This window comes from Mercurialis annua, linkage group LG5 (genome assembly GCF_937616625.2).
Source record: "Mercurialis annua linkage group LG5, ddMerAnnu1.2, whole genome shotgun sequence".
Lineage (NCBI taxonomy): Eukaryota > Viridiplantae > Streptophyta > Magnoliopsida > Malpighiales > Euphorbiaceae > Mercurialis > Mercurialis annua.
The window spans coordinates 54,613,140-54,639,007 of NC_065574.1; the positions used below are offsets into that span (position 1 = coordinate 54,613,140).

The 25,868-nt window shown below is 31.7% G+C and overlaps 4 protein-coding genes across 4 annotated transcripts; 3 read left to right on the top strand and 1 right to left on the bottom strand.

Moving 5' to 3' along the window:
• Positions 1 to 366: 366 nt before the first annotated feature.
• Positions 367 to 6,223, top strand: LOC126683357 (phragmoplastin DRP1E-like). Its single transcript, XM_050379224.2, has 15 exons — positions 367 to 732; positions 914 to 977; positions 1,235 to 1,342; positions 2,258 to 2,359; positions 2,490 to 2,540; positions 2,679 to 2,740; positions 3,111 to 3,201; positions 3,339 to 3,403; positions 3,629 to 3,823; positions 4,053 to 4,172; positions 4,283 to 4,353; positions 4,612 to 4,837; positions 5,144 to 5,194; positions 5,268 to 5,636; positions 5,833 to 6,223. Exons 1-15 carry the CDS (start codon positions 577 to 579, stop codon positions 5,959 to 5,961), a joined length of 1,860 nt encoding a protein of 619 aa, XP_050235181.1. The 5' UTR covers positions 367 to 576; the 3' UTR covers positions 5,962 to 6,223.
• Positions 6,224 to 7,105: 882 nt separating this feature from the next.
• On the bottom strand, positions 7,106 to 10,378 carry LOC126679768 (haloacid dehalogenase-like hydrolase domain-containing protein Sgpp). Its single transcript, XM_050374746.2, has 5 exons — positions 10,249 to 10,378; positions 8,357 to 8,471; positions 8,085 to 8,236; positions 7,734 to 7,995; positions 7,106 to 7,496 (listed from the first exon to the last, which is right to left on the bottom strand). Exons 1-5 carry the CDS (start codon positions 10,281 to 10,283, stop codon positions 7,305 to 7,307), a joined length of 756 nt encoding a protein of 251 aa, XP_050230703.1. The 5' UTR covers positions 10,284 to 10,378; the 3' UTR covers positions 7,106 to 7,304.
• Positions 10,379 to 13,497: 3,119 nt separating this feature from the next.
• On the top strand, positions 13,498 to 17,224 carry LOC126682209 (PHD finger protein At1g33420-like). Its single transcript, XM_050377806.2, has 5 exons — positions 13,498 to 14,032; positions 14,242 to 14,368; positions 14,543 to 14,758; positions 15,313 to 15,927; positions 16,222 to 17,224. Exons 1-5 carry the CDS (start codon positions 13,708 to 13,710, stop codon positions 16,988 to 16,990), a joined length of 2,052 nt encoding a protein of 683 aa, XP_050233763.1. The 5' UTR covers positions 13,498 to 13,707; the 3' UTR covers positions 16,991 to 17,224.
• Positions 17,225 to 21,636: 4,412 nt separating this feature from the next.
• On the top strand, positions 21,637 to 25,801 carry LOC126680114 (expansin-like B1). The gene is made up of 5 exons (XM_050375167.2): positions 21,637 to 21,964; positions 22,538 to 22,644; positions 22,735 to 22,916; positions 23,684 to 23,816; positions 25,462 to 25,801. Exons 1-5 carry the CDS (start codon positions 21,832 to 21,834, stop codon positions 25,663 to 25,665), a joined length of 759 nt encoding a protein of 252 aa, XP_050231124.1. The 5' UTR covers positions 21,637 to 21,831; the 3' UTR covers positions 25,666 to 25,801.
• Positions 25,802 to 25,868: the final 67 nt, after the last annotated feature.

Below are 25,868 nucleotides of genomic sequence, written 5' to 3' on the forward strand. Positions count from 1 at the left end.
TCAAAACCTTTTTTTTTGGGTCATGCAGTCCTCATTTTAACCTCTTCTAAACCGAAATAAAAGATAATTGTGTAAAATAGTTATTTTTAAATTAAAAACTAAATCATTAACTATAAAAATTAATTTTAAAAATAAGTAAAATTTGGAGCTCTCAATTGGCAAAACTAACATATGAAAATGTTTAAATTATTTTTTAGAAATTTATTTTATTTAATCAAATTTTGAAATAGATTTTATTTAGTAAATAAAATTTAATTAAATTAATTAGAGTTTGTAATTATTGATTTTCTTTTATTACCATTTTTTAAAAAAAAAAACTGCCATTTTTGAGTTCAAAATTCAAGTTTCAGTCACGAGCCAGTCCACAAAAATTCAAACCAACCAAACACAACTCTAAGAACGTGGCGCACTATATATATTACAGTTACAGAATCTCAGGCAGTGAGTAACGACTTGTTTTTCAAAATAGCTTCTCTAATACTCTACCAACTCACTATCTACTTCTTCTTCACTGCATGCTTTCTTCTTCTCTTCTCCATTTTTCCAAATTCAAATTCAAATTCAAATCCTCCGTTAATGGCGGCGACTATGGAGAGCTTGATCGGCCTCGTTAACAGAATACAACGAGCATGTACTCTCCTCGGCGATTATTACGGCGCCGGCGATGCTACGGCTTCGTCTTTGCCTACTCTTTGGGAGTCTCTTCCTTCCGTTTCCGTCGTCGGTGGTCAGGTCGTTTATCTCTCTGTTTCTGCATTTGCGTTTAACGGTTCCGTTACGGAAATGAAACTTAATGCGGTTTTTGTTTGTTTATGATAGGTTAGGTTTTAAGGCTGTTGTATTTGAATTTGAATTGTGTAGTTTTGGTGTATAATATATATATTTTTTACTTAAACGGTGTCGTCGTTTGCAGAGTTCTGGAAAATCATCGGTGTTGGAGAGTATTGTTGGCCGTGATTTTCTTCCCAGAGGCTCAGGTATTCATGTATTTTATAATTATTATTATTCTAATACTGTTTTATTTTATATAAAATATAGACTTATTCGATGTTAGTTAATGTTAGCGGACTTAGCGGAGATTAGTTAGTATTTTAATTCATTTTAAACCAGGCAAACCACAGTCTGAGGAGAATCGAGGGGTAAAAGTTTACTTTAGACACAAAATAAATAAGACTTTTGAAATTGTAATTTTTTTGCTGGTCAAATTCTATTTGATGTTGTGCAATGTATTCAGGTATTGTGACAAGAAGGCCTTTGGTGTTGCAACTGCACAAGATAGAAACAGGGGTAGAAGAGTATGCAGAGTTTCTTCACTTACCCAAGAAAAGAATCACAGATTTCTGTATGTCATTCATTTATGCAACTTTGCATTATTAATCTTATTATAAGATTTATTTGTATTTGCCTTTTAATTTTTAATGAACAATTATAATATCAGCTTGTAAAAGAGAAGGAAATCATAAGTTCAAACTAAATAATTGAGTATTCTAATGCACTTAAGTAGCTATCATTTACAAATTCTTACTAAATAGAATGATAATAATCCACAAAAGTCGGATTGTTTTAATTAATTCATTTTTTTTAAAATGATTATTTAGTTATTTGTTTTAAGTGCTTGACCAGAGACTATAACCTACATTTTAAGAGGTGGACAGCATTAGAGCTTTTTTTGTTCTGTCAACTTTGTCATAGGAGAAGAAAGATAAATGGCAGTGTGATTTTTTTTTTCTTATAAAGTAATTTTGAACCATTTTATAAAAATCTGTCCAAGCATTTCTTGGAAGGAAAATGCAAATTACCAAAGGAAATGAATGAATCCTTAGTGCAGAAAATGTTCCAATATAGTTGAGGATTTTAAAGTCTTTTCTCCAAGTTCCTGTAATCTTTGAAAAGAAATGCTTGCTGTGCTTATTATATTGCCATCACAGTTTTATTTGCCATTTCACTTGGCATTATAAATTTCGACTTCTATTGTAGCTCCAATGTTCTGATAATATCTTAGATTCAGCCAGTACATTCTTTGAATAGTTTAACTTTGATGCCTCTTTTTCATTTCACGGAGTCCTTTTGTTGATCACAGAACAAAATTTTCACTGCCTTTTATGTTTTTGTTGATTCATTGCTCTCATTTTAGATGCTTGATTGAAAGTGTTCATCTGAAGTTTGAGACGGCATAATTGTTTTAGTTTCATGGAGTAATAGTCTGAAATAAGTAAAGGTACATTTGCAATATAACTCTCTTTTGTTTTATGTATAGCCGTGGTTCGACAAGAAATTCAAGATGAAACTGATAGAATGACCGGAAAGTCAAAACAAATTTCTCCAGTTCCTATTCATTTAAGTATCTACTCTCCAAATGGTACATAAAAAAACAACCCTGTTACTCTCCAGGCTTCATATATCATGTATAGCACATTTCATTTTGGTTACGTCGTGATGGAATTATAAATAACTTCATTTTTTTCTTCTCTTCCTCTTCTTTCATGCAGTTGTCAATTTGACATTGATAGATTTGCCTGGCTTGACGAAGGTTGCTGTTGGTATACTCAACTAGCCCTGCCTCCAGTTATTACATTTCGTTTCTTCAATTAAAAATGAGATACTATCAGTGTTAGTTCCTAAATTATTTATATTTCTAGCTTTTATAATTTGTAAACTGGAGTTTCTGTCATTTACAGAGGGACAGCCAGAGAGCATTGTTAAGGACATAGAGAATATGGTTCGCTCATATGTGGAGAAGGTACTTAAAATTTAATGCTTAAGCAGAACATAGATTAAGGTTACCACCTGATTGGAATATGACATATTTATTTATTACATTGATATCCTTCATTGCAATCCATTCAAATTGGCCATAATCTAAGAGCTTCTATACCTTTCTTCTCTTAATACTATCGGTGGAAGTTCTTTTAAACAATTACCAGATGGTATTCCAAATACAAATTAGTTGTTTCCACCTCTTCATATAGCAGCTCTTTTCCTTTCTTCTGCAAAGGTTAGGCAGAAGGGAAATTGCTGTTCTCATTGCTATCATTAGAATTCTTTACTTATTTTGACAGAATGCAAATACTTTTCTTTTGATAATGGGTTTTTTCATTACTGGACTGCAGCCAAACTGCCTTATTCTCGCCATATCACCGGCAAATCAAGATATAGCAACATCCGATGCTATCAAACTCTCTAGAGAAGTAGATCCAACAGGTGCTATTTTCCTCATCTTCTTTCATCCATTTCTCATTCTGACTTCTTTTATTGTAATAAAGTTAAGAGTTATTTCTAATTGCAGATTAGCTTAATAGCATTCTTTTTAAGTAAAAATGTTTCCTAATTGTCCCCAGGTGAAAGGACATTTGGTGTGTTGACAAAGGTTGACTTGATGGATAAGGGAACAAATGCCTTGGATGTAAGGTTACTCATAATTCTTAGTTAAATTTTGTTCATGTCTCATTGATGTTGTAGAATTCTAAATGCAGCAGAAGCAGAATTAAAGTATTTTGTTATATTTTGTGATTTTAACTCGATTAATTTCTACTTATCAGCATGTATAATTGTTCTATATTTTATGTACAATTTATGAACTCTCCATCACTCTTTCTCTCCCTTGTTTGTTCCTATGCATTAACTTTAGGTTCTTGAAGGGAGGGCTTATCCACTTCAACACCCTTGGGTTGGAATTGTGAACCGCTCTCAAGCTGATATCAATAAAAATGTAAACATGATAGCCGCTAGGCAACATGAACGCGAGTTCTTTGCAACTAATCCTGATTATAGGCACCTAGCTGGAAGAATGGGATCAGAATATCTTGCAAAGCTTCTGTCCAAGGTGACTTTTCCTTACTCTGATACTGAGATAAGTTTTTCTCTATTTTACACTCATTTTACTTGCAAGTTTAAAATGACGATGAGAGTTTTGGATTTTATGTTATCCGTCTTTCAAGAAAATAACTGATGATTTTTTGTGCCTATTTATTCTGGCAGTTCAATTTTTCTACTTTCTTTCAGTAGTTCTATTTTGTTTTGGTAATCACTAATTATTACTTGTATGATTTCAGCATTTGGAGTCTGTAATTAAAGCACGCATACCAGGCATCGTATCTTTAGTTAACAGAAGCATTGATCAACTTGAGGCGGAGTTGGACCACCTAGGTAGACCTGTTACTATTGATGCTGGGGTAAGAGCTTCTTCGTACTGATCTTATTATTATAGTTTGAAATTTGATAGTTTAAGCAGAGTTTGGTTATGTAAGATATCAACCGATGCTTGTGACTATTTGTCTATCAGGCGCAGTTATACACTATCTTGGAGTTGTGTCGTGCTTTTGATAGGGTATTCAAGGAGCATTTGGATGGAGGGTACAGTATAAAACCATTTTACTTTTACTTTGTTTCCTGTGCAAAAACTGTCTTAACCAGTAAATTAGATGAACTGGTTCTAAAGTTCTATGCCTATTGCAATGGGTGAATATCGATAAGAAATCGTCTAAATACAAGTCCAAACGGCTTGCCCCAGTTTGTTTCTTCTATTCATTACTGAAATTTGTCTTGGCATCCTATGAATTAGATTTATATGAAACTGATCCAAGCTTTTTCATTTTTTTTTTGAAATCCCAGGCGACCTGGTGGTGATCGTATATATGGAGTTTTTGATCACCAACTTCCTTCTGCCTTAAGGAAACTTCCATTTGACCGGCATTTATCTCTGCAAAATATTAGAAAAGTTGTTTCAGAAGCAGATGGGTACCAACCACATCTAATTGCACCAGAGCAAGCTTATAGACGCCTTATTGAAGGTGCAATTAGTTACTTCAGAGCACCAGCTGAAGCTTCTGTTGATGCTGTAAGTGATCTAATTTCATTCCTTCTGTTTTTTTGTTTTTTTTATGGCAAGCTATGTGATCAATGATTATCATGCATAAAAGTGTGACTTTTTGGAATAATTACGGTCATCAGAAATTTAGGATCATATTCTGTCATGAGAAAACCAATACGGAAAACGAGAAATAGAAAAACGATATTTTGTATTGAGTAGAATATAAATATTGAGTTTCAAATCCATTAGTGTAAATGGAAACATAGAACGAGAAGTTTTCATGCGATATAGAATATATGGATTCAAATTATTGATTATTAATTCGTGTTGCAGGTTCACTTTGTTTTGAAAGAACTTGTAAGGAGGTCTGTTGGAGAAACTCAGGTTTGTGAATCAACCCTGTAAGTTATTATTTTAACAAGAGAAGCTATCAAATTTAAATTACGAAGCCTGACAGGAGCTGAAGCGTTTTCCAACTCTGCAAGCTGAAATAGCAATTGCTGCAAATGAAGCACTTGAGAGGTTTCGTGAAGACAGTAAGAAAACAACTCTGAGGCTGGTAGACATGGAATCGTCGTACCTGACGGTGGATTTCTTCAGGAAAATTCCAATGGAGGTGGAGAAGAGTGGAAATCCAACTGCCAACAATGCAGATCGATACACCGAAGGCCACTTCCGGAGAATAGGATCCAATGTTTCCTCATACATTGGAATGGTGTCTGAGGCCATCAAGAATTATATTCCCAAAGCTGTAGTTCATTGCCAAGTCAGAGAAGCCAAGCGGTCTTTGCTGGATCACTTTTACACCCAATTAGGCAGAAAGGAGGTAACAGTAAATTCAGTTCGAACTAATCAAATTTATTTTTGAACCAAAAATAAGCTAAATGTTTTTACTCCCAAACCGAATGGAACTGAAAATCAATAATTTTATAATGTCAAACCGAATTAATTGGTTGAGTTCGGTTTTTGTACATCCCTATAAATAAGTAGTGTTTCTGATTCATTTCGGGTCTGTTTTGCAGGCGAAGCAACTTGCACAATTATTGGATGAAGATCCTGTATTAATGGACAGAAGGCAGAAATGCGCCAAGAGACTCGAGCTATATAAGTCTGCTAGAGATGAGATCGACTCAGTCTCATGGTCTAGATGAGATGAACGATGAGCGTCTGCAATATTGGCGACTGATATATCATAATGGGGAGAACATTTGGCAAGTTTTTTTGCCTTTGACTATTATATTCTATTTGTTGCTTTTATTTCTCAATTCTGAGGGATTTTATGTTTTTTTCATCCTAGATAAATAATTTGAAATCATTAGTGAGCGAAAATTTAAAAAATGATAAGCCTTGTAGATCAATTAGGTCAAGAATCAGTTAAGCTGGCACTATATAAATGAGAAATTGGCCAATTCAGCTAACGCGTTACGTCATTTTACAACACATGACGTAAAATTTAAACAAATTTAGAATTCGCTTTTGGAGCATTAGTTACAATTTAAACAAATTTAGCTGACATTTCTTATATTTGAACATTTCTCCAGTGCAATTTAAATAAATGGCTATAGTTGAAACTGAAAACTAAGAAATGAGCTAAAATTAAAGATCTTCAAAATATGGACCATAATTGAAAAAAGCCAAAAAAAATTGGGATATTTTTATAATAAATTGGACTTTTATATTCATTGATATATATATATATATATATATATATATACATATATATATATATATATATATAAGTTGCCCTTTTTTCATCTTTTGTTAAAAGTTTTTTTTCGTATGGCCAGATCAATATTTATTTTAAAAGGAGGATGTTAAACATGCTTAGATCTCAAGAACTCCAATTTTTTTTTTGTCATAGGCTAAACTTCAAAATAATGAAGTGTGAATTGTAACAATACAAACATAATGACTTTCTTAAACGAGTGAGTCATTCAAGGTGAAATGATGATACTCTCAAGCAAATGTTCTATTCTTATTTTGTCGTTTGAAAATTACAAGCTATTGTATCAATGGACAAAGTTACTCGACGACTTATTATGCGAGTTTATTCTATGCCTTTTTAATGCTCAAACATTATACCGAAACTGCTTATGTTAATCATTTACTTTTGAGTCAAAAAAATTGTTAAAATTAAAATTTCTTGTTAAAATTGCAAAAGACGCTAAAATTCATAGTTTATGTTGCAATATACGAAAGGGAAATCAAATTGCAGATTGCAACTAATGTACTCAGTATGCACACAACGGGGAAAAAAATCTAAGTTCAAAGGGTAATTTTGTAAATTCATGGAAATTGAGAATGAACTATAGTTTGAACTTTTTTTAGATGAATCTATATTTTGAAGTTAAATAGTCAAATACTTCAAAATTACACCTTCCAAGTTTCAATCAATTCATATGTGTCCTTGATTTGCAATATCAAATCTTAAAAAACTTTAGCATTTTATACCACTCTACTGCAATCAAATTATTCAGGTACATATGTGATGAATTCAAGCAGTAGGCACTCCAGCACCTACGCTCTTGTCAAGTTCTTCCAAAGCTGTCCACAATTTTCGATCTTCATAATTTTTTATAAGAAATGTAGGTTTCGCTTCCATCAGTAAATGCTCGGGATTTCTGGTAGATAGACCGATAACAGGCATACCTGCCGCCACTCCAGCTTTTATCCCAGAAACCGAATCCTACCAAGAAAAATAACAGTTACAGTAGTAAGTTGACAATAATAAAGCTGTTACCTCGAATCCTAGATTTTGGCGTTTCGTTTCCGTATCTAGAAATGCTTCTAAAACTCGATATTTATAACCTATTCTTGTAAAAAAAAGGACATTTTGCAGTTTTCAGTTTTAGCATTTCATTTTCCGTAGTATATAGCAAGTTAAAGCAAATTTTGGAAGCTATTAGACTGAATAGAGGCAGACCTCGAATATGAAGGTGTGCTCTTTCGAAACTTTCAGCACTTCAAGAGCCTTCAAATAGGGTTCTGGATGTGGTTTGGCATGCTCGCATTCGTCTCCAATAATGACTACCTCAAAGAAATCTGAAAGTCCAAGCTTCGAAATCATAAGTTCTGCATTCAGTCTTGGAGCATTAGTAACTGCAGCACGTTTCAATCCACGATCTTCAATCCATTTCTTTACTTCATATAGCCCATTGATAGCTGTCAGTTGTTCAGTAGCCAACCTGTTTTTCGCACCGAAAAAAAAGTTATTTAATGATTGTACTTAAAAATGTTCTTCCTTTTCTATATTAAAAGGAAACTGAAATCTCACTTCCGAAACATAGCTTCCTTATCTACAGTAAATTGTAGGCCGCGCGGGACATCATCAGGAAAAAGGAGTACAGCAATATCATCATTATGCTTTCCAGCAATATTATGAATAAAGAATTCTTCTGTGATTGGAACACCGCCATTGAAATTTATCTGTTGGATTAAAACATTATATCCTATCAAAAAAGCTTCCACTTAACACATTCACTACTCTGAAAAATAAAATTGAATGGAGGGAAAAAGAAGAATACGAAGAGCAGTGAGCTGCATTACCTCTTGAAGCATTTCACGGAAGGCATAGTAGTGTAGGGGATCTGAATCGCATAGAGTTCCATCAACATCAAATAATACAGCTTCTACCGGAGCAAGCTTGGAAAGAGAGCTTTTACTGCATCCAAAATCAGAGACAAAACTTTATACATTCAACATGATGAAGAATCCAAAAAATAGAAGGCCTAAATCCAAATGAGAACTCTGCTAACTATATGTTCGAGCTCCTAAGATAGGTTGTTTTCTAATCAGATAGTATCATCAATACACACTGCATGTTCATTGAATTCGTCAACTATGCAATGCGTAAACAAAAACATTGAAATGGAAAACACTAAAACAAGAAACAGCGAAATAATATATAGTTTACAAGAATAAGTTGTAAATATGGAATTTTGGAGTTTCAGAAGCGTTTTTGGACATAAAAACAAAAACGCCAAAACATAAGTTGGGAAAGTTTTCATGCAACATAGTTTGTTACTATTGGTTTCATCAGACCATAACTCCATGCTTATTACAATCTCACTCTACACTCCAAAGGCATGAACTTCACATGCACAAATGATCCCTAACCTTGTTCCAATACTTGAAATTTCATTTTCCTTGGACAATATGGAAGAACAATTGCTGAAAACAACACAAGTTCTACTCCGATTCCAAATAATACTTCACAATCGTCTCGAAATAATTGAGCAAGGTAATTGGTAAACCACATTCATGATACACCTTTGCTTCTGATATATCAACTCAAGAATAATAGGAAGGTGCCAAGAGAGGTCTGACATAAAACTGAAACTCAAACTATACATCGATTTTTATTCAGCATCGGATTCAACAATTTACAGAGGCATGTCGAGAGTGCTGGTTTACAGGAACGTAAAACAAACTTGAATGTAAAGAACAAGTAAAAGGAGATAAATTGCACAGTACTTCAGACTTATGAACCAACTACAAATTTATTTCATATGTCTAAGAAGCGAATAATGATTTATGTATGCAGTCAAAATCATGTCCAAAGTTCCAGTCCATTTATTAGTTCGGAAACATATAAAACTGAAACATGAAATTCAAATACTAATCACCTTTTCCCTCAAAGTTCAAGCTACTACTAACCTATTTTTACTACTTATAATTGGTCTCTCTGCAGCGGAATTATAAAGAGCAAAAGCTGTAAAAATATAAGCAAATCGAATATAAATCGTGAGCGAACAAAACCCTCTTTTTATAATCAATTCATTCAACAATACTATGCTTCCAACAAAAAATGAATCTTAAATTTCAATAATTATGGTGATGAAAAAGCCTGGATAAAATTGATTGCTATTTTAGAAACAGAAAACTCATAGAAAAAGCACAACAAGCAATCAAATATGGACTAATTTGAAATGAAATAGAAAATTTCTTTTTGTACTTTCTGCAAGAAAGCAGCTTTAAGACAGTCATTTTAACGGGCAAGGACATGGACATAGGAAAACAGAACACTTGGATAAGGCGAAACGGAGTTATTTTAAATGTTTCCCATGTAAAAGGTAAAGTTTCGTGTCTGAAACGTTTCCGAAACAAGACAAGTTTCCCCGTTTTGGAAACTCTCCGAAAACGTTTCGGGCCCGTTTGTGACATGAATGCAGGAATCATGTCACAGATAGATATGGGTAATTTGATAGCTAGTAAAAATTATAATCATGTTTATGAAATGGATTAATTATATATATGGAAATTATAAACTGAAACAAATGATCTGAGAAAAATTATACAAATGAGCTTATTACAAACTAAAAAGAATCAGCAACAGAATTCTGACAGAACTCAAAATAAACAAAATAATCAATGAAAGAAAAACCCAAATCATCAAACAATTAAACAAAACAAAATAAATGTCGTAATCGGAGACTTACGTATCAACGGAATTTTCATCGGAAGAAACTGTCATATTTTTGTGTGTTTTTTTGTTTAAAATTTGAAGAGAAATAGATAGATGTGGCAGAGAATAATAATAAGTTAGATCCGAATTGGTCACCTGGCACTGTTAGTTGGCATAATGCGTCGAATCAATTTGATAACACGTGGTATTTTGGTAATTTAGTTGACATTTCTATTAAAATATCTAACAAAATTCTACTCTTTTTTCTCCACACTCTTCTTTTATTTGCAATTTTGAGAGTTATTAAATTTAAAATTATTTTAATTTTTAATATTTTATACTTTTTTTTATCAATTATACACTTATTCATCCAAATGTATAATTGTAATATTTTATCTATCATAAAAAATAAATGGTTATAAAATTTAAATATTATTGTCTGTAAAATTATTTTATAATATTATAAATAAATCACATTTATTCACACTTAACTCTTTGATTAAATTAAAATTAAATATAGGTACAAAATAATAAATGCTAAATAATAAAATATTTCAAATACTCCCCCTAAATTAAATTTAGTTAAGATTGATAATTGAGAGGTTAAAGAGATAGAGATAGTATAAGTTGTAAGAAAGAAAAAATAGTTTGATGAGGTGACTATAGATTCTCAACAATGTAATATTCCCCTTAATGTGTAGGATGATGGTTTTCAACTAGTGACTAATATAAAGCAGAAGAACAAGCTACAAACCAGAGATGGAGTTAAAGACAAATCTCAGAAGAGTGAAGTTAAAAGTTCATGTATTTTTAAATTTTTGATATTGATAAAATACCTGTCAGAAGGCTAACTAAGCCTTTAGATAATTCTATCAAAAAAAAAAAGCCTTTAGATAAAGGTAAATGAATTTCATTACTTAGAATATTAAGGGCCTTAATAAGTCCCTGAAGCAAGCTGAAGTTAAAAAATCTGCTTGCTAGAAGAAATTGTGCTCGTATTGACATTTTGGAATCTACAATTAGAAGTAGTTATAGAGATAAGATTTGGAAGAAGTTAAATCTTCAGGGGTGGAACCTTATTGATAACTATGTTTACTCAGATATTGATAAGATTTGGGTTATGTTTGATAGCTTGAAAGTGAAATTTTACTGTTTAGACTCTACTGATCAGTTGATTATTCACTGTAAAATAGATATAAAGGGATATAGTTTTTTTATGGACTGTCATATATGGTTCTAACCAAATTTTGGAGAGACAAAGGTTGTGGAAGAAGTTGATTGAGATGTCCAGAAACATTGCAGGAGCTTGGTTTGTTTAAGGAGACTTCACTGTTGTCCTTAGTGAAGAGGATATATGTGGATGAACAAAGAATTTTGCCATTGATTTCACCAAGAGTATAATGTTTACCGAGCTTTTTGAGATTAGTAGTAATAGCAAGAAGTCTATTGGTGGTATCAGTGACATTCTCACTTGACTTGTTCTTGAAACCTTCATATTCTCCAATGCGAAGCTCAACCTTCTTGTTCTTGACTTGAACCGTTCCTTCATGATAGTTCTCAAGAATCTTCCACATATCATGAGCTGTTGTGCAACGTTGAACCCTTCCTTGCTCCCCTCTACACAAAGAAGAAAAATCACAAAATAGCCTTCTGGTTGAGAGCATTAGCTTGAATATGATCCTTGGTCTATTCTTTTCTTGGCCAAGGTATAACAACACCATCCTTCTCTTGAGTAGGAGCAACATAACCATCAAGAACCATGTGCCATAAGAACACATCATCCATATCAAGATAATTTTCCCTACGGAATTTCCAATTAGGATAATCCGTTCCATCAAAGAAGGGACGAAGACTATGAGTGAAATTTTCGGTAACATCAAGATTTAACTCACAATTAAGCAATAAGTGAGCAACAAAAATCTGATACCAATTGAAATACTTAAGAGGGGGGGGGGGGGTGAATTATGTTTAGTGGCCAAATAAAATTATTTAAGAAAGGATTTGAGAAGGTAAAGGTTTAAGAGAAGAACACAAATTTAAAATGGTTCGGATAACACTATTCTACATCCACTACTCAATCAATGATTAAGATTTTTACTAAAAAAACTTGATTACAAGTTACAAAAATGGTGCTTTAAAGCAAAAAAAAAACACCCAATTTGGAGTTTTTCCAAAGCTAAACCCATAACTTACAAGAATTTGATTTTTAAAAGGCTAAATCAAATAACCCACAAAAGGAAACAAATAATAAGCAATCAATGATTAACACAACTGATGCACAATAAAAGAGGAATTGACAAAAAGAATGTTGTAGAGAGCTTTTTGCTTTTTGCTATATTTGTTCTATCTTCCCCAAAAGAAATAGAACTCCTATTTAAAGGCTCCTTACTGATGTGGATAAGTCCCATAGATCCGATGAAGAATAATCCCGTTATTTTGTCTTTGAAGAACTCAGAATTAGCGACTATTCAAGAATTTAAAACAAGCTAGTCAGGACGATCGTCTTTCTGTTATAGACGATCATCTATTAGGTAGACGATCGTTTAAGCCCTCGTCTACCGTTCACAATTTTTTGATTTATTGCAGCTTAAACATGGAGTTTTGAAGTGACAGACGATTGTCTAAAAGGACAGGCGATTGTCTAATACTTAAAAACAACATAAATACACTCGGTAAACGTCTATAGACTGCATATAAATTTGGAGCAATATTAGAAACGATTATATGCCAATTGATTGTTTATATCAAAATTAAAAATGTTAAAACGTATAGTTTAACACAAAAGTTGCTATTTACAAATTGAAGATTAGAGAGTTTTTGGACTAAAATTGAAACTTAGAAACGGTTGTGATAAAAGGCTTAAAAGTCAGGGACTATCGACGAATATAAGCTGTAAAAGACCACTGTTGAGGGTCAATTAAGACATTTGATGATTGCAAATTAACAAATTTTTATTACTAAACCCATGCAGAGGTCTTTATACTACTATATCATTTTTTTTCAAAATTCCTTATATTATTTTTTTTATTTGTCCAGTTCTTCTATTTATCTAATTTTTTAAATTTTATGCCCGTTTTTGTGACTAGAAAAAAAAATGTAAATTGAATGACTGAAAAGAAATCAAAAAAGGACCTAAGTAGAGGGATTAATAAAATAAAAAATTAGTATAAGGACTTTCAGAATAAAAATGGTATAATACAGGAACTTCTATATAGATTTTGCCATTTTTATTTTATTTAAACTAAATAAAAGAAATAAAGAAATAATAAAGAGAAAAGGATAAAGCAGTTATTGAGACGGTGATAATGATGATGTCGTCGTTAATGAATTCACAGTTCCCAATTAAACAAACAGCAAACCCTAATTTCTCACACTTTTGACCAAAACGCTCGTCCTCCGTTAGATCCGCCGATAGATCCCCAAATTAATCTCTCAATTTCCCCCAATATAATAACATCCAAACCCACCCTCCGATTCCGATCATCGGAACCCAATGGTTGTAAACGACAGCGCCAGACCATTAAAAAGAATGAAACGACGAGTCACCGCCGATCTCTGCGATTTCTTGACGTTCCCGTCTTCTCCTCCACGGCTAGGTCCGTTCAGATCCAACCTTAAGGCCTTGTTAATGGAGCACGCGATTTTCCCTCCGCCCTCCGCTCTTTTTCCGCATCTGATGACGTGGCAGATCGCCTTCCGAGTCGGCGATCTGACTACTGAGTCTGACTCGTCGTCTCCGGCGGTTGTGGCGTTGGATATTGTTGAGGAGGATGTCGCTAGATCTAGATCCGTTTACTGTGATCAGTGCCGTGTTGTTGGTCAGTTATTTTTTAATTTTATTTATCGTAAAATATTTTCGCTTTTTTTTTTTAATTTAAGTATAATTTAAAAAACGTGGCACCATATATCTCAATCTTTTATTTTGTGCATATATTGCTCAATTGTATTATATCATATTGTTTTGGTAATTAAAACGACTAAAACGACATTATTTTCACGGAAAATAACGCATAAAACATGTTTATAGGCTGGAGTGGGCATCCGGTTTGCAGTAAAAGATACCATTTTATTATAAAGGCAGATGGTAATTCTATTGGTGGGTATCATAAACCATGCACATGCTGTGGAGATATTGTTCATGTCTCTGAGTTGAGGTAAGTCAATGAAAAGTATGTTGGGAATTATCCAATTTGTAAGCAAAATTTTTTCTTTTTGTCAATGCATTTAGCTGTCTCACTCATTGAGTATGGTGCACTTCTGGGATTGTTGAGGGGGTGAGAGAGATACAATAATAATCTTACATATTGGCCATTGTCCTTCATTTTCAGATGTAAAACATGCAATCATGTGACAACCACGGATGATGTCGAGGATTGGGTGTATCACCAGCTGGAAGACACTAGTCATCTTTTGCATGGTGTCATCCATGCTAATGGTTATGGTCACCTTCTTAGGGTTAATGGACGAGAAGGGGGCTCCCGGATCCTTTCTGGATGTCATATTATGGACTTTTGGGATCGGTTATGTAAAACTCTTGGAGTCAGGTTAGGTTCTTTATTGCAATTTGTGTTTCTTACTGCTTCCGTGACGAATTGTTCAATCTCGGTCATGCTTGTATTGAATTCTCAGTATACATTATGTTATAGTTACACATGATTTTTTTTTCTCTAGATGAGGAGTTTAAATTTGTGGATATAGGAAATAATCATGTGTATCCTATTTTCGTAAGTATCTAAATATATGGAATTAAAATGACTTTCGTATTATGGTTGGAGAGGATTTAATATTTTAAGGTGAAGTCATTTCTGTTCATCGAACACGTAATTTTTATCTAGTCACCTTTGTGATAATCGTCAAAGAGCTTTTCTTGGAATCAATTGTTCTGTTCTGCATATCAATTTAGTTTCAAATTTTGTTTGTTTGTCAGTTATGTGTGTATATGTATGAATCACATTTTGTGGAATTCAAATTAGATTTCATGAATTTTTTGTATGTTAGTTATCTGAGCAACTGCATGAAACACATCTTGTTCATATGTTATTATTTAACAATACCAGCTAGTTTAATCTGACTTTATTTTATTTTTACACTTGAACAGAAAGATCAGTGTTATGGATGTGTCAAAGAAGTATGGCTTGGAATACAGGCTTCTTCATGCTATTACTAAAGACCATCCTTGGTATGGTGACTGGGGTTATGAATTCGGTGCTGGCAGTTTTGCTTTGACTATTGATGCGTACAAGTTAGCTGTTGAAACCCTTTCGAGCATACCATTGTCAATATTTCTTTCTCAAGGGAGGAAGTTGCGCACTCGTTTGCAGGATGTTATCTCAATGTACCAATCTTTGTCGGACCATGAGCTTGTAAATATAAGGGATCTTTTCTGTTTTTTAATGAGTTTGATCCATAAAGCTCACAAGTCTTCCCCAAGGGTTGAAGATCCTACTTACAAAAATCGGCATACTGTTACTGCTATGTCTTCTTCATGGAGTAAGAGTGATGTAGAACGTGTTGAAGAAGCTATGCTTAGGGTTCTGAAGGCAGTGTCTGGGTCCAATTGGGTTAGTTACCGCGCACTTAGAGGTGCTGTTTGCAAAGTGGCTCCTCCAGACCTTCTTGACCACTGTCTCAAGGAACTTGGAGGAAAAGCGGCAGCTGGTGGAATGATTGTTGATACACAATGCAATCCTGATTCAGGCGCTCTTGAATACAGGTTAGTTGTATAATTCTCATTAAATGTTTATATAGAATCCAATTATGAATATATAGAGAAAGAATCTGAATTGAAGATTTAAAATATAGCTATTCTATTTAAGTTCTGAGGGTGAAATTATGCATAAGTTAGTATTTGTTTTTGCAAATATTAGGTTTTTGGTTTATTGGCCTTCTTTTTATTTTTATTGTTTAATGAGGTTAGGAAGAAATCCTCATTTTTCTTTTATGTTTAAACTTGTGTTATAAGTGTCCATTATGTTAATGGTCGATATCTTTCATATTAATCTTGCAGGCTCAAGCCCGGAAATCCTCCATCAAATAGTATCTCTATTTGTGTTGGTTCTTCTGTCATTTCCTGTCCATCTGAAGAAAACCTCTTGCAAGATTTGAAATTTCTTTACGAGTGCTTGCTGCATCCTAAAACTATGGTGAGTTATGGAACTGAATCAACAAGGGAATTGGCCATTGGTTCAGCCGAAAAGCTCCTCGATTGCAAGCAATTTGTGAAAGAGTACATGGTTCAGAAGATACCATCAACCATAAATCTTCCTTATATAAGCCTTTTGTGCAATGTGGAAATTACGGATGAGACGGAAGAAAAAACTCCAAAGGAGCTTCCAGAATTAATAGTCTTGCCCCCAAATGCTACTGTTTCTGATCTTAAGCTTGAAGCATCAAGGGCATTTCAAGAAGTGTATCTGATGTTCAGAAGATTCCAAGGTGAAGAGCTTGTCGGCTATAGTGGTGTTGACGATTCCACCCAGGTCAAACTCTTATTAGGGTCCGATGAAAATGTTGTTATACGGGGAAGATGTCTCGGCAAAAACGGCATCGGTAAATATAGAATGGAGAGAGGAATCGAGCGATGGACTGTTGATTGCAGTTGCGGTGCTAAAGACGACGATGGCGAGAGAATGTTAGCGTGTGATGTTTGTGGAGTGTGGCAGCATACTAGATGTTCCGGTATTCCTGACAGCGATTCCGTGCCGGCTAAGTTCATTTGCCATAGATGTAGGATTTCTAGCCAAGCTTTCAGACCCAGTTTGGTAGCACAAGGATGAGATTACATCCATGAACCTTTAGAAAGAGTGACAACTCTGTCTGATGTTCCCCAAAATTTGTAATGTTGTAAATGTTTCTTTTTTTTTTTTTTTTCCAGAATTTTGTACATAAGAAACAGTCGTATTAGGTGCATCAGTGCACTTGGGTCTCTCTTTCCAAATTTCATGCGCATCACATTTAAAATGTATAAATGCCACGTGGCAAGGAAAAAAAAAACTTGCCTGCTTCTGCCTTGTCTGTTTTTTTATTTTTGGGTAGAGCTAGAAAAATAATAATCGAAATCTAGATTTGGTCATAAACGACAAATCATAGAATCATCAAAAAATCTTTTTTTTTTTCGTTTCAATTAAACTCACAATCTATTTTTCCTTGAGAAAGTGGGTAATGCCTCCACGACAATTCAATGAGATAAAGTTAAATGTGTAAGACAAAAACAAAAAAAATTTAGCCTTGAAAGGAGAAATTATCTCAATAAGCTCAACGATTCCCTTTTTCATGCTCTTTTGAAAACAGTCCGGGTTGAATTCCCACTTTCCAAAATTTTCTGCGCCTCCATTTTGTCCTCTAAAACCTGCTATTTAATTCAACTAGTTTCGCATTACGTACTATGCACGTGGCTCGTAACGTAACTCGTCAATGAACATATTAGTAAATTTATTATAGTTATATTACTTTTTTATTTATAATTAATACTTCCTTCGTCCCGTAAAGATGGAAAAAGTACCACTTTTTTTTGTCCCATAAAAATAGAAAAAGTTGAGTTAGTTAAGTCAAAAATTATCAAAATACCCCTACATACTTATCATAAAACATTAAATGCATATTTTGAAAAGATAAATAAATGAGTTGTAAGTGCTATAATTAATAGAGTGGTTTTGAGAAATGTACATAACTAATTGATTTCTAAGAGTAATTTAGACAAATTATCACAAGTTACACATAAATAACTACTTTCTTAATTCTTGTAAAATGGGTACTTTTTCTATCTTTATGGGACGGAGGGAGTATTAAATTAGTTAATAATTTTTGTAAAAATAAATATAATATATTCGGTTATTAATTTTTTTTTCATACTGAATTTTTTTTTCTTGTGGTTTTATAATAACCATAATTAAATAATTAACTTAATTTTATTAATAATATCTTTAAAAATAATAAGATAGAAATTTAAATAATAATATACTGACCAAAACAGTATTTTAATTTTGTAATTCAATCAAACTAAAAGATAGATATTCCTACTAATTTGGAGACAATTTAGTTATTTTTTACATATTAAAAACTAAATTGGAGATAATTTAGCTACCTATTATAATTAGAACTTTAATTACAATAGTGATTAATTAAATAACTAATTAGTTAATGACTATAAAACCTTTATTTAATAGTAAACTGAAAAAGGATTATTCAATAAATTTGTCTATCCCCCCCATCCGTGCTTTTATATATAGTATAGATATATAAATATATAAATATATGTGTATTTAATTATTTAAAATGATAATAACTAAAATCGATTTGATTTATATTGTTATACATTCATTTTATGTTTTGAATATGAAATCAAATAAAATTGATTTATGTAATTGTTTGATAGAAATTCTCGATTAAATGAATATTTACCAATAAATAATCTCTAACACATATAATATTCTTACATATTTTAAAATAATAATAATAATAATATTCGTACATTTGTGTAGTTTTCTATAATTTGATAGTCATAGAGAATAAGATATAACATTATTATAAAATCATATTTGAATGTAAACAAAGGATAATGTGTTGAATAAATAAATATAAAAATAAACGTACACATTAATAGACATGTCATGCCACTGGTGGCGGTTCTAAGATTTTTTATTCAGTCCGAATTTAGTTTTTAATTCATTTTTAACTTTTTGGCTGTACGAACTTAACCTCTATCTCTAGATTCACTATAACTCTATCCTTTTAAAAATCTCAAATCTTACTGAACTATTGATTTGTTGAACAAATGAGATGCCATAACGATTGCGTTCCTATAACGATTCCGAAAAGTGTCATTATACAATTAAGAGGCGACTCTCGTTCAGTGTAAAGTGGATGTAAACTTCTCTAAATTTGTTATTAATCCACTGTTCATTTAACATAGAAACATGGGTGTCTATGTGTGTTTCTGTACACCTTCCAAAGCCAAGAAATCAAATATTAAGCCGATCTCACTGAGAATAAAGAGAGATTTGTTTTAGGCTCGGTAGTAAAGAAAAATCACTTTTTTTTTGTTTTCTATAAATTTATTTAAAATTTAGATTTGTGGTTCTTTCTAATTTAACAATTCAGTCTCAAATCAATCCAATTTTTTTCAATTAATTTAATTATTTAAATTTCCAGTTTAATATTTATACTAATCCTTTAGTTAGTAATACTAATTATTCATAATTATAAAATTAACTTTTAATTCAAAAAAACCAAAAACAAAAGCAAGACCAAATTTTAAATTCTATACCTTTCAATGATAGAAAAAAAAAATCAGATGATAAACATTAAAGACAAATAAGTATATCATAATTAATAATTTGATACCCTTTATTTTAAAAGTCTATTTAATGGTCTCTCAATTTTAGTTTCGTTAACTGAGAGATCCTTCTGTTAATTTGAGGGATTAAATCATTTAACGGACTGAAATTCGGATACTAATTAAATCGTTCAAAAATGAGGGACCGAATCGTTTAATAAAATTAAAAGTGAGGGACCAAATCGTTCACAAAAGTAAAGGTGGGGTATCAAATCGTTTGAAAATAAGTGTCGAAATTAACGGAGGGACCTAATAGTTAACAGAATTAAATCTGAGGGACTATTAAGAAGAATTTTAAAACAAGGGGTACTACATCGTTAATTATGGTATAACTCAAGAACCTTCGTTTAATTTGCTCTTAAATCTATCTACATAAATGAAGGCTCACTACCTTTATAATTATTTGAAAAAAAAATATATTTTTCATTATGCACTCACACCATTAATTAAATTTCACAAAAAATTAAGCTGATATGATTATTTTTTTATTATACAACACATCATTAAGGAGGGCAAGTTGGTGCAAATGCACCTAATTGTAACTATATATAGTGTTACTTTTCCTTTTCAAAACCAAGTTGTTTCAAAGACCTAATTGTAGCTCTAGTGTTAGATGATCGTTACTTGATATAAACTAATCTATATGCTCCATTATCATCTAATTAAATACCTTCTACATTCTATGCATATATATAATGCTTTGGATATAGACATTGACGCAACCTTAGGTTTCTTTTAGCCCTAATATTATTCAAACTTATGTCAAATTTATTTATTGGCCAAATGACTAAAAAAATATCAAATCTTTCATGAAAGAAAAGTTCAAACCATTCAGTTTTATCCAATTTGTCTTAAAACACATGATTTCGTTTTAATTATGTCCAACTACACAATTTTACTTATATGGCGCTGATGTGTGACATTATCACATCAACACCACGTAGGCTCCACATGAACAAAATTATATAGTTGGACATTATTGAAATGAAATTATACAATTTCAGACAAATTGGATAAAACTAAAAAAAATTGGCTCTTGTGAAATTTTTATAGAAGAATTGTCTTTTTTGATCATTTGACTTTATTAATGTGGTTAAATACTTCTTTTTGTTGTCATCCAACACATTACTAGCAACTGTCTGCTCATGGGTCGTGTTTGGATCTTGAGTACGAGTCAGACTTAGACGGGTTTAGACGGATTTGACAATTTTAAAAGCAAGTTTAAATTTGGAAAAATAACTATTTAAATCTGGCTCGGACCTAATATTACACTTAAAAATCAGGTACACCAGTACTAATGTGATACCATATCAACACGTCATATAATAAAGAAAAAAATGATCATTTATGCATTTAAAATTTGACTTCAGGTCAAGTAAGCCATCAACATTCATAAAGATTCAGTTATTGCCCCAAATGTCTTAAAAAGTGAACAATCAGGTCCTAATTTTGATGCATAAATGAGATGTTGAGAGCCTAATTGTCAAAATCGGAAAAAGTACTAACCAGCTAAGGCTGGTCCAAACCTAATATTTGATTTTGGTATTCAAACTTGACGAGAAATTCTCACCTAAAGTCAATTTGGGTACATATTTCTAGTTTGTATGTTTTTCTTGATCTTTTCTTTTACAAGTTTTACTAAATTTACATTCAGAACTACAATATTATTAAGTGCATGGAGTTGCACATCAACAGTTTATGTTGTTTATTACAGAGAAAAGGTTCATTTATATCCTTAAGATTTGCTTTCAAAATCAAGTAAGCGCTCAACTTTTGAAAAGATTCAAATATGCCCCTAAAATCTCATACGTCAAAAATTGATATGGAAATATTAGGTTTGGACCAGACCCATGGAACTAAAACCCTAAATCAAGAAAATGGAACAAAGTGAAAACAGAATAAACTACAGTAAAAAAAAAGGGAAAGTACTAATCAGTTGACAATAATATACCTTTGAATTTCATCAATTAAGTAAAATAATAATATAGAATACACCTTATAGTTTTTTTATAAATACCATGGTCAAAAAATTCAAGAATGCAAGAAAAAAGTGCAATAAAAAAGAGTATAGAATTAGAAAACGATGACGATAAAACTCCACCGAGAGTCAGAAGAATATAATATGTATGAGAAATGTCAAACTTGGCAATGGCTGCTAAATTAACTAAATAACTTGAATGCTTTATTTGCCTATAAATACTATTTTCCTCGGCCATTTCCTTCACTACCAACATATTATCTTCTCTCAATTCATAACCTTATAACCTCTCGTTCGATCGCGTAATGGCTCCTTCTCTTCGGTCCCTTGTGTTTGTGTTTTCCGCTCTGCTAGTAGCAGAAGCTGCAACGTCTAGCGACAGTTTCATTCCGTCTCGAGCTGCTCATTATCCCAATTCTGATTCGCAAGGAACTGACTGTAAGAACCTTGCTTTTGTTTTTTTTTCGTATTCTTTTTCGTAATTGATTCTGAATGTATTCAAACTATCGTTTTATTGTTGGTGACCGACATTTGGTCAAATTACTGATGTTGCAGCCGAATGTTTCCATGTGGCAATTGTTTTAATTGTATTTTTTTCGAAAATTATATAATTTCAATTTAGCATAGAGCTTTTCGCCAAATTATGCATACATGTCAAGATTTTAAGCAAAAATGTAAGTAAAATCCGGCTACCATGTATGTATTTTTTATCAGAAAATCTTTCTTTCAAATAAAATCAAAATTTAGAAATTAAATTGAAAAATAATCAAAGTTTAGTCACCAACATACAAAAATGCGATATTTTAGATGCTTAAAATCAGTTACTCGTGTTTTTTTTATAAATTAGACACTTGAGGCCAAACTTTGAGGCAGCATTAATACTGCTACTTTATAAAGAAATTCTTACATGAACCTAGTCAACCAAATTAATTACATGACATGTGACATTATTAAATGAAATTAACGAACGAATTTCTGAGATTATATATTTAAGTGATATCTAAATTGCAGCGGGTGCTTGCGGATATGGCACATTCGGAGCCACACTAAACGGCGGGGATGTATCGGCTGCTTCGAATCTCTACCGTGGCGGTATTGGATGCGGTGCTTGCTATCAGGTACATATAACCTAAGACATTACAATTTAAAATAATGTCTGACTGATGTTTAAACGGTTGATGTAATGATGTGGATGCTTGAAATGCAAGGTAAGATGCAGCAACAGTTACTACTGCAATGACAAAGGAGTAACCGTCGTCATAACCGACAGTGGTTCGAGTCATGACACCGATTTTATTCTGACCAAACAAGCCTTCGGTCGGATGGCTCAAACACCAGATGCGGCTGCTTTTATGTTATCCCTTGGAGTCGTTGATATTGAATATAGACGGTCAGATTTTACTTTTTTTTTAATTATGCGGGTTAAGGTTTTTTCGATTTTTTTTTGCTTATATGACCATCAAATCTAAGAATATTTATCACGTTAATAAACGTTACGAAATTATATATGTTACTGAAAATGAATACTAACTTACTTGGCGTATATATGAATTGCTAACATGACATATATTGTTTAATTATTCTAAATTTGAATGACCACATTATCAAAATTAAATCAAATTTAAAATACATTTTTGAAATAAAATTTGAAGTTCCACGACTTTAAAGAAATAGCTTTAAGTTCAATATCCTTATTTAATTTTAAAGTATAGTGACCCCAATGTATTTCATCCAAAATCTGCTTTAGAAACCTATTTGCAACTGTTTAATTAGGAAAACATTTACCAAGTTTTGGTGTATTGCACTAAGTCTATGATCTAATGAATAGAAAACGGGTTAAAAATCATAATGGTACTTACTTTTTGTTTTATATTCGAATTATCGTACTAAATTTCTTCATATCAAAGTAGGACGTTCATGTTTTCTAAAATACACATTAGTCATCACGTCAATCGCCATTTGACGCGCTGCTTTACATAGCAACGTATTTTTACAATAGTATTTTTACAATACGTTTTCATTGATTGACACTTCACGTTATTTTAATTAAAAAATTTAAAGTATTTTGATCAGAAATAGAAAGTAATTTTTCGATATCGCTTTATTTTGAATTAAAATTTTAATACCAAGTTAAATTCTTTGGGTTTCTCCATGCAGTGTTTCATGCAGCTATCCAAACAAAAATATAACAATCAAAATAGATGAAAACAGCAGCCATCCTCATTATTTGGCTTTTGTCATTTGGCATCAACAAGGAAACAAAGACATTACTGCTGTCCAATTATGTGAGGTAATAAATTTATCAGAACAAAGGTTACAAATATGAGTAGTATTAATTTTTTTTCCTTATGTTTCAATATGATATAAAAACTTTAATTAGCTTTAAGTTTTTTTTCTTTGAAGTATTTTCTAGTCATTTGGACTCTCAATATTTTTAAACAGTGTGTAAATAAATCCCACGCTTGAATAAAATCACAAAAATATTGAGGGGCTTTAAGTGGCAAAAACAAAAAGCTAAAAAGGTTATGTGCTCTTTTTAAAAAGCTTAAAAGGTTTATTTTGCACTATTTAAAAATGTTAAGGGCTCAAATAGCAAATATAATAATTAAAAAGCTTATATGTTCTTTTAAAAAACGTAAAGAGCTTTTTTTATACCTTTGACTTTGTTTGCGTGAAAATCATCCAGACACACAATTTTTTAATTTAATAGTGGATTTTGTATGAAATTATGTGTTAGATCGGAATTCAGTCATATCTGTGTGTGTGAAAGTAATTAAGCTATACCTAAATTATATTAAATTAAGGCAAAATTTTCAAAAAATACCAAACATTTGCGATTTTTGTCAGTTATGACCAAACCTTTTAAAATTATCAAATATAACTTGTTTTTGCATATTATGTTTCTTTTATAGCTATTTTTAAATTGGTTCGGTTTTTTTATCGTGATTAAATCTTTTATTGTGACATAACACACAAATTTTTGATATTTTTTTATGATTAAATCTTTTTTAATCTTATATATATGGCCGCTATGTTGCCAAGAAACTCAATTTGATTCGAATTTGACTATAAAAGGAACACAATTTGTAAAAACGGATTATATTGACAATTTTAAAAAGTTTGAAAATTGACAAAAATCACAAAGGTTTGATATTTTCAAAGGATTTGGCCTTAAATTAATAAGAAAGTTAATAAATTCAAGTAAGATTAATGAATTTATACGATAGAAAAGTACAAAAATCTTAAATTGTTTTTGTTTGATAATTGGATTCTATCTAATACAATATTAAAATATTTATAAAATATAAACCCTAAAAGAATCTAGCCTAATAAAATCTAATTCTTTTATTTATATAGATACTAGCTATTCTGAACCAAATAAATCAACCTAAATAATTTAAATGAGTATAAAAATTAAATTATATTACAATTTGACTTTCCAATTTTTAAAAATTGTCACTCTATATATAATGTTTAGGCAGAAGGTACAAAAAAGCTTTCGAGTTTTTTCAAAAGTACAGATCAACCCTTTTACTTTATTTGGGCACAATTAAACCCCCGTGTTTTTAAAATTAACCAATTAAATCCTTATTATTTTAAAATCGAACAAATAAATCCTTTTAGTTTACTTTTGCGACACTTACCCCCTTAAATTTTTGATAAATATTTTAAATTTTAAAATTATTTTTAAACTTTTTTCCTATATGATTATGAGAGACATGTCAGCTATTAATGAGTGTTTCTAATGATGTTGGATGGAAGAGATTATTTGTTCTATTTAAAAATAAAGAGGACTTAGTTATATCCCCAAAAAATAAAAGGGCTAATTTATATTTTTGTCTAATGCATATTTCGAGTTGTCCCGCACTCGAAAAAAGAAGAGCTAATGACACTGTATCGGCTGTGTATATAACTAACTTATGTTTTGTATGCAGACTCAAAATTTTGTGTGCAAGCTTTTGGATAGGAGTTATGGAGCAGTATGGACAACAACATCTCCACCCAGTGGACCATTGTCACTGAGAATGTTATTCAGTGGTGAGGATGGAGATGAGACATGGCTTGCTCCTCCGACCAACATTCCCCAGGACTGGAAAGCTGGACAAACTTATGATATTGGGGTTCAGTTTGATATTTGATTTTTATTATTTTCAATATTAAATTCATTTTAGTTTGTATGTTTTGATTCTATTGTATTGTATTATATGCCTTTTCTCCATCTCTATATGGGGTCATAGTTTAATAAGAACAATTCATAAACATAGGTTATATTTATTTGGCTAATAATCACCCATCCATTCTCATTTTAGCACCTCTTTATAAAAATCTCTTGAATTTTAAA